The 9,395-nt window shown below is 35.1% G+C and overlaps 1 protein-coding gene across 4 annotated transcripts; it reads right to left on the bottom strand.

The window, feature by feature from the left end:
* LOC109824575 (probable protein phosphatase 2C 39) lies at positions 1,592–9,260 on the bottom strand. Of its 4 annotated transcripts, none has more exons than XM_020391204.1 (7): positions 9,149–9,232; positions 8,476–8,584; positions 7,780–7,912; positions 7,597–7,710; positions 3,943–5,228; positions 3,582–3,846; positions 1,592–1,871 (listed from the first exon to the last, which is right to left on the bottom strand). In XM_020391204.1, the coding sequence occupies exons 5-7, from the start codon at positions 5,116–5,118 to the stop codon at positions 1,744–1,746; spliced, it is 1,569 nt and encodes a 522-aa protein (XP_020246793.1). In that variant the 5' UTR covers positions 5,119–5,228; positions 7,597–7,710; positions 7,780–7,912; positions 8,476–8,584; positions 9,149–9,232; the 3' UTR covers positions 1,592–1,743. The 4 variants fall into 4 exon arrangements, with proteins under 4 accessions (XP_020246793.1, XP_020246791.1, XP_020246794.1 ...); XM_020391202.1 differs by having other exon boundaries at positions 7,597–7,692; XM_020391205.1 differs by having other exon boundaries at positions 7,597–7,689.

The raw sequence follows: 9,395 nt of genomic DNA, 5'->3' as shown, positions 1-9,395 counted from the left end.
CTTATGATGATAATAAGTCTCATCTACCCAGCACCAAGATGAAGATACAGACCCAAGGCCATGGAATTATTCCTGCTCTAAAACTACAACCATCAACTTTCATAGACAGACAATAGAGCTATTAGTTTGGCTTGAAGTAATCAAGCAGCCTGTCGAAGGGAGGAGCTCTTCCTCTTCCTCCAGCAGTTGCGGAAGGCGAAGCTGAACTCTCCTGCGGCGTCGTCGTCGACGGGGACACAACGGGCGTCGCCATCGCTGTATCGGACCGGAGCTCAGTCTGCACCCAGAGCTGCTGATGCTGCCTCTGCTTCTTCTTCAACTCACGGCGCTTGTTCACATACTCCTCATGGATAAATGTGTCCATGTTTTCATAAGGCAGAAGCGAAGAAGGATATCTGCTGCGTATCATATATATATATATACACCATCTATGCAATTTTAGTTGGGGCATTTTTCATAGAAACCACATCTAACATGAGGTCATTCCATAAAAATCATCTTTTATTTTTAATTTATACACAAACTACCTTTTAAAGTATTTTCGGTTGGGATCAACTACCTGGGCCTACTTTTCAATAATGTTTTTTAATGATTAACCTTACCCAACCTCAATTAATTAAGGATCATTTCTCTAATATATTTGGTATTTTGATAACTAAATTACTACAGGAAAACCGAAAAACTTAACCTAATAGTGAGCATATGTGGGTTTAATTGCAACAAAAAATATTTTAAAGATGATTTATGTATAAATTAAAAATAAAAAGAAACAACTATATATTAAGGACACATTTTGAAAACCTTCCTATTTACAATAAAAATTGTCAAAACCGACATAGTGTCAGTCGTCGGGCTGAAACCGACGATGGCTGAAATTAGGTCGGTTTTGAGAAAAAAAATCTGAAACTTCATGGGACTTGAAGTCCCGTGAAGTTTAGCAGCCTATAATGTCAAGTCCCGTGAAATTTAGCAACCTATAATAACATTAATTAAGGGCGACAAATTTTTCACGGGACTTCATGTCCCGTGGAATTTTTAGTAGAAAATGAGCCTTTCATTAAGTAAAATGAGTCATTTTGAAGTCTCATGAGTAAAAAAAACTTCACGGGACTTGAAGTCCTGTGAAGTTACGCAGCTTAATTAAATGACTGCTAAACTTCACGGGACTTCAAGTCCCGTAAAGTTTCATACTTTTATTTGTCAAAATGACCCAGTTTCAGCCAGACGGTTGAAACTATGTCGGTTTTGATAATTTTTTTAGAATAGGTTGGTTTTGACAAATTATTTTGTAAATAGGACGGTTTTCAAATTTTGTCCATATATTATAGGTGTTTTCTGTGAGAAAACCCTTTTAATTATGAGCAAGTGTCGTAGAGGAGGAGATGACAAGGACATTGCAAACAATGATTAAAATCTTCGATATTATCCATTTCATGGGACTTTTAGAGGGGGCTTGTCGCGCGCAGGAGCAAACTGTTGAAAATTTGCGGGTGTTGCTAGGCGTATTAGCCAGAATTATTGCAGTTGTTAAACATCCTTTTCAGCTAGAAAAGGGACAGCATCATAAAAAAAAGGAAAGGCTCCAAATGAATTTAGCTAAAATCCAAAAACAAGCAAATAACTATTACTTGGCTATTAAGTATGTACAAACAATTCTCACCCATTTGTGTACGCATAAAAGAACATAATACTCCTCACATAAATACACACTAGCAGTTTTTCTTTTCGGTGTTTGAATCCAACCTAGAGCGAGGTGGATGCTGTTGATGTCCTCTGCTTATTACCAAGCATAATCACGATGACCGTCACATCGTCGTGGTACTTTCTTCGTCTTCCAGCAGGAACTCTCATCAATTCTTCAATACTGAAACCTGCACAAGGAATTTTATAAACCGTACATTCTTAAACAATAGAGATCCATAACAAATAAAGAATGCAGGGCGTATACTAGTTGATTTCAAGATTCATGTTGAGAAGTTATTATAAATACTAGAAGCTAGTATATAATATGGTAAATAATTGGAAACCGCCGGTTAGCTCTGGCTGCAACTGCTTAAGTCCTTATTATGTTTAAATAGGGAACAATTTTTCACTTCAGCCCCATTTAATTTTATTATTATTGAAATCGACCCTTTTTTTTTATTTACCAAAACCGACCCGATTTCGTGATTAGCAGCTTAATCACCTTACTAATTAGTCGGGGTTGGCAACCCCGATTATTTAGAAGGGTGTTAAACCCTAATTAGAAACCTTAAACCCTAAAAATTAATGTCCTAAATAGTCGGGTTGCCGGTTGGCAACCCCGACTAATTAAGAAGGTGATTAAGCTGCTAATCACGAAATCGGGTTGGTTTTGGTAAATAAAAAAAAAGGGGTCGATTTCAATAATAAAAAATTGGAATGGGGCTGAAGTGAAAAATTGTTCTTAAATAGGAATACAACCACAATCATATTGATAGGACAAGGTCAGTTACTGTTAGAATCGTACTGAATGTCTAATACTTCATAATCATTTGGTTTAGTGAATCTAATTGCAGTCTGGGTCTACTGATTCTTAAACATATTCCTCAAAAAGTCTACACGGTTTAGGTCAAGTTGGCCTCTGTAGAAGGTGTAAGCAAGTAGAATCATAGTGTAAACTTGAACCCTAACTTGGATTAAACTGTAAGTTTAAAGTACCAAAAATCCTAAAATTAGCCACCTAAATTATATAGAAGAAATGGGTTGAACCCTTTTACACAATTCTTTGGAGATTAGGATGAAGGTTGTATCATATTATAACTTATCGGAAGGAAAGAAACATGAAGAGTAAATTTAGAAGATGCCTAGCTTTGCTCGTTAGGAAGATTGATGGATGATCACTTAAACTACATTATTTTTAATGAAAGCAGACTGGCAACTGGCAAACGATAAAATTCCTATCCAGAATTCTTGAAGATAAAAAAAGTAAAATCATCAAGACTTGAGCAAAATAATTCAACGATGGAAGTGATGAATAACATCAATATAAATAGTCTTTTTTTGGGGGGATAAAAATTCTATGCGACAGCTGTAAGACTAACTAAGCTTTATGGATCAACATGTTGAGGAATTAAGAAATGTGTATAAAGAAGGAATGTAGTAAAAATGAAGATATAGCGATAGTTGTGTGGATATATGCTAAAATATAAGATAAGAAATGATTGAATTCATAAGAAGATAAACTGCCGGCGACGGGAACCCATTGAGATGGTTTGACCATATCCAATCTAGAGGGCTAAATACATCGATCAGGAGGGTGGCAAGATTATATAATTAATGAAGTAAAGATGCCTAAAGGTAAGGCTTAAGAGATTTGGTCGAAAGAAATTACCTAAGATATGGTAGCAATTACCTAAACAGAGGATGTAGTCTATCTGAATGGGAAAAAACGATTCAAAAATTTCAGATGAATGGTTTCTTTTTGTTATTAGTCTTTTTGGGATAAAAAGGAGGACTACAATGTCGCTCTTTCAGTAAGGAGAAAATGATGAAACGAAACATCAATATTTGACAAGTCATGACAATAAGGATTGATACGCACAATTATATTAAAAATGTACCTGCATTTTCAGCTGCCCTGAGTACAAGCAGCTCAACCAAATGCTTTGCAGGATCACCTGCTGGATTGTCTTGGATAAATTGGTGAACAAGCTCCACAACTTCTTCATTTGTAAAGAAATCGAACAATCCATCACTCCCTAGTACCACAAATAAATCATTCTCTGAAACTTTACGATTCATCGTGAATGGATGAGTAGAAACATATGGCGGACTGCATAAGTTGCGGACTCGAAGAATGCCCATAAGTGCATCATTCAGTTTTCTCTGTATATAAATATAATAAAACTGTGAATTAGACTATTAAATCCAATAAATTCCATCTACACACTACACAGAAACCAATAATATAATTGTGAATACCTTCTTTAGGTAGCCAACACCAAAGGCACGAGTTAATTTCAGCTTTCCTTTCACTCTTCCACCAACAATTGGTGAAGGATCATCTGGGTGACTATCCATGAGATTCTTGTATTCAAACTCATTATCAACTGTATGAATTTCCGTCAATTGGATGGCATGTAGTGGACCATTTTCAGCAACATCGCATGTAGCTAGCACAGCTCTACTATCCCCAAGATTTAAAATATATAATTCTTGTCCATGGAGAAGAACGGCAAGGACACAAGATCCAACAGAAACTATATCTGGCCGATCCTCCATTGATTGTTCAACCATGTACATGAAATCACTCTCAGCTTGGGCTAGAGCACGCACAAGACAATCCAATACACCAACACGGAAAGCTTCAGATAAAATTCCTCCATCTGAAGCAGAATATGTTGATTGCTGGCTTCCAATATTCAACGCACCAATAGCCGAAGACAAATCATTGGCACATTCAAAAGCATTGTACTGATATGGGGCACCACTTTCACCTTGTTTCTTAATACGCCATTCTAGCTGATGAAAATAGAACCCTATGTTTTCATATAAGGTCCCAGCTAGAAAATCTGCAGCATCACGCCCATTGAATCCATCATATACCCCACAAAATAGCCATCCGTTTTCTTCGGAACACACTGCTTGAACTCTATCTTCGCCAGCAGCTCCACCGGCCATTTGCACATCCATAGCATTAAGAAAGCTAGAAGATTCTACCTTTGTTGGTGCGCTCATTGATTTCCAAAGGCTAGTATTGTTTTCAAGCATATCGCTATCCATTGACATACTACCTCCCAATGTAGATAAACTACTTTGAGAAGATGACAGGAGATCCATACTCGAAAGAGAAGGAGAAGAAGTCAGCCTCCTAAATGATCTTGGAGAATCCAAGCCAGGCAATATTTCCTCACCAATAAGACCATTACATATATTGGTATTGGCTAAGGTGCAATTTGCACTGAGGGCAGCACCGGACAAACAAGAAAAGGAGCTACTTCTGAATTTGAAGTTGGATTCTGGAATTTGAATTCCACCAAAGAGTTCAAACTCACAGTTAACTTTGGTAGAGTTGTCTTGATTGGAGTTGCATTGGTAACCAAAGCTGATATTGAGTTCTCTGGAACAGTCTGATTTTTCTTCAGGTTCTTGCAACATGTTGGTAGTTAGAAATGGAAACTGAGTTAATCTGGATTAATTCAGAGAACAATTTTCTTCAATAATCCTGTAGCAGAGTTTCAAACACTTGAAGCCAAGGAACACCAACCCTGAAAAGAGAACAGGAATCAATATCTTTTCAACAATTAGTATCTTGCTATATAAACTCGACTATAATAAAGAAAATCCAAAAAGATCAACATATTTAAACCTAAATACGACAAATAGAGAAACATTATAAGCATTTACTTGCTTTACAAAAAGATTTTTTTTTGCTTGATAACTCACTTAATTTTTATCAGAATTAAAGTTGCAAAGAGATTTCCCTTCATATTCGATATCGTAAATGTTTTTCATTTCATTGCATCTGTTAGGGAAGCATAATACTGTGACAAACAAGTCAAGAACCAGTTATCCAAAAAAGTCAAGTTATCGATCCTGAAAACTAACAGTGTATATCAAATCTATATAACTCTTAGTATTCTCCCTTATACGAGACTTTTGTCCACAGGAGAAGGCCTTAAACTATGAACTTCACTTGTAAAAACAAAAATAAATGAATGATAACATAAATACATATTAAAATTTTGACAATGATAACTTGAATCTAAGACATTTTGAAATATTCTAATACAATGTCAAAAGCCACTCTACCCAAAAACTTAAACAATTAATTTATGAAGTGATAATGTATATCAAACCAACAATCAGATTATGGTATATATCAGATTCTCATTGAAGATTCAACTAGTGAAGTCAACACAATGGCATACTCCCTAAGCACTATAGCTCCATTTGATTTTGATTCGAATAGTAGAGGTTATAAATTTCAATTTTGTGTAGAGGAGTTGTTAAAAAGACTCAGTTGTTCTCGTAATGAAGATTTGTCCCCCTTCAGGGTTGGTGTCCGTATAGATTAGTTTTGTAACTTGTTAACTGACGGTCATAGTTGGACTTTGCAACTAATGCTGACTTGGTATCGAATAAAACATACTGTTCATACCAAAAAAAACCAACATAAATTTCAACACACAGGAAGGAAAATGAAATATATCTGGAAGAATGAAATAAGCAAGTAAGCAACTAGGTCCTTTTTTCTCCCCTTAAAGTTCACTTCTTATCATCTCTTTTCATACAAAAGTTGCGGCCACTTATGGCACTTTTATTTTTTTCAAATTCTCCAAAAGTTAAATTTATTTAATTTGGTCAATTCTATAGATTGTAATTTTTTAACAAATAATTCATACCTTTTCATGAAATAATACATAATGCATCTTACATCTTCTCTTAAGATACTTCATAAATTAGCTGTTCAACTTGATAAGCTAGTCTACAAATTTGCATGCTTCATTTCCACATGTAACCCAAAGAGATCATGACCTTATGAAGATAAAAATCTAAAAATCTACTGACACACTAGCATGGTGATTAGTTGGTAGGCAAAGCAGACAAATTATATGAATATAAGGATATGAAATGAAATAGAAATACCATTTTATGCAAGATTCAAGATATGTATAATTGAGAGGATTCATCTTGACTTGATTAATGTCAATTGCATATCTTTTAGTTTGTCTAACAAACTCTTTAATCATTGCGAATAAGATATTTCGAACTGAATTATTTAAATAAGTATGTCTCAGACCAGCTTGCAAGTTTTCAACTCAGGAAAACCCAATGATTGAAATTATCAAAAGACTGTTATCAAAGGACTGCGTAAGAATATGTCACCAATGGTCCCACTCCGACCTTTCTTAAAAATCTCCAGAAAACCTGTCAATATTAATAATTATGCTAGGCTGCAAAGGATATTCTAGTTTATCCAAATACTATGCTGTATTTGTTGTTGGGAAAGAATTCAAATAAGGCCAACAAAAAACATTAAGAAAAGTCAAAGATAATGCATGAAGAGTTCAAGACAAATCAGGCAATTATTAGCCAAGAACATTGATCAATGGACAAATAGCTCACCTCCTGCTAAACTAAAGTGGCATAGACTCATATTTATCTTTCCATCACTATCACTAGGACCAAAATACTACAACGACGACGACGATGACGACAACAATAACAACAATAAAACCTTTTATTCCATGAATCCTGTTATTCCATTCAATTTTATTACGAATCATCTCTTCTGTTAAATTCACTATCATCATATCATCCTTAATTGCTTCCAAGTTCAAACCAAGTTCTTTTAGGTCTACCTCTAATCCTCTTTGCCCCACTAACTATAATCTTATAATTTCTCCTAATTGGTGCATTTTATGTTGAAGATAAGAGAAAATCATTTCCATTTCTTCACACTCTTTTTTAGCTGTTGTCAATTATAACTAAACAATGAGAATCAACTTTCTCCATCACTTCATTTTACATTCTTATTTCCATCTTAACCGACAAGAATGATAGAAGATCGAAAAAAAACATGGATGAGATGATTAGCAAGTAACGCAGGAGAAGATGGCAACATGAAATCACCTGCCAATAAAACGGAGGTCTTCTCCTTAACGAATGAACCCATGGGTAGGATATATCAATAGAGGATCCCAAACTTATTTCTTTTAATGTGATCTTCTGCATACAAATGGGGACCTATGCATTAGAGATAACAAAGTCACAAAAGGATTACTTAAAGAAAGTAACAGAAAACAAGAAAGGTACCTCAATTCCCATTTACTAAATCAATTTTATCATTAGAAAGGAACTTTCAATGCTCTGCTTTCCGTTAAAACTTCAGTGGTAGGAGAAGCTTCTAGATTTCAATGAAATTCAAGGTGGCATCTGTCTCTTCAGTCTGGCATAAAGGCAAAGCAAGTCAATCAAAGTCTTCTAGTTCAAAAACATAACTTTCAAACTATTATAGCATCGTCTAGAAATCAATATGAAGTATGGAAAAAGCAAACAAGATGATAGCCCAAAACAGATAAAATCTTAACAAGGCGCTAGCATATTAGTCCTATCTCCTACCATATTGTGTAAAACTACATATCAGATCTATTAGTCCTAACTAATTTTCTATGATTAAAAAAAAATCATGTAGTTCTTGATAACAACTTTTTCTCTTATACAACTCAAAATGGTAATTGGAAGTGTTTTCTCTTATACAATTCCTAACAAAATTATAATTGAATCAATATTTGGATATATATCCTTAACGATGATCTACCCACTTGTTAAAAGTATTGTCGCGTATATCCCATTTAAAGACCTAGCCCAACCATGATTAAGGACTAACTCTGACTTAAAACTTACACGCTCATCTGGAGGATACAATCCATGACTTTCTCCTCTCATCTTATACCTTTTAGTACCGTTCGTTACTAAAACAAAATTACAACAACGACAAGCAAAGATTACCCAAGTGACGACGACTTTCAATCTTGGCAATCACATCTCTAGCTTTGACGCCTCAGGAACACATTTAAAAAAATATATATATATTGTCCTCGAGACGCGCTTGATTTTGCTGCAGTTCGATAAATTTGTCATTAATGAGATGTTGTATTTGTTGATCTGTTATGTTGTTCAATTATCGGAAGCCTTTGATCGTTGAAGAGTCCAACTTCTCACGCTCCATACTAACAACTCAACGGACAAGTAAGATGTACAGTCAACCCCCATCACTTACAAAGAAGATGGCTTTCAAGGGAAGGGATGAGAGTATGAACAAGAATTGGCTTTTAACTAAATTTAAAAATAAAAATAAAAAATTTTGAATGAGCGGGGGGGTCTAAGTTGTATTGGACCATTAATGTAACAGTCATAAGAAACTTGTAGCTCACAAACCCTAATTAAGAACATTGGAAAACAAAAAATTTACAAAATAATCCCTCATGTGAGATTAAGAGGCTCGCAGGTATCAACAATACCCTAAATTTGAACATGATAGCAACTCAAAGATCGATCCAACCAAATCAAGATCGAGATCCGTTGGTAGATGTAGCGAAAAAATAAACAATTATATATCTAAATCAAACAATAATATGCGAATATATATATAGTAAGAAAAAGAGGGAGATGAGCTGCTTACTTCGGAAATGGCGACGAGTTCTTTTTCCCCCAATCGATTTCAGAGGAGGGAAATGAAAATGGTATAAGTCGAGGTTGAGCGCCTGTGGCTCAATATTTATAGGACTCCGAAAAGGTGATTAAATTAAAAATTTTAATAATTAAATAGCTGGAGAGGAAAAAAAAGAGAGAACCAAAAAAAAAGCGACGAAGGCGGAGGGCGTGTGGGGACCACAGCGAAATACGAGGCGAACCGGCTTGCTGAGCTC

The sequence above is a fragment of the Asparagus officinalis genome, chromosome 9, assembly GCF_001876935.1.
Source record: "Asparagus officinalis chromosome 9, Aspof.V1, whole genome shotgun sequence".
Lineage (NCBI taxonomy): Eukaryota > Viridiplantae > Streptophyta > Magnoliopsida > Asparagales > Asparagaceae > Asparagus > Asparagus officinalis.
The sequence above is the reverse complement of the archived record's forward strand: the minus strand, read 5'-3'. Positions and strand labels throughout refer to the sequence as shown.

Coding starts and splice junctions, on each gene's coding strand:
- LOC109824575 (XM_020391203.1), bottom strand. CDS start 5,118: ATGTTGCAAGAACCTGAAGAAAAATCAGACTGTTCCAGAGAACTCAAT. Junction 3,847..3,942: donor GTGTTGGCTACCTAAAGAAG/GTATTCACAATT, acceptor ATTTATATACAG/AGAAAACTGAATGATGCACT. Junction 1,872..3,581: donor CAGGGCAGCTGAAAATGCAG/GTACATTTTTAA, acceptor TTCCTTGTGCAG/GTTTCAGTATTGAAGAATTG.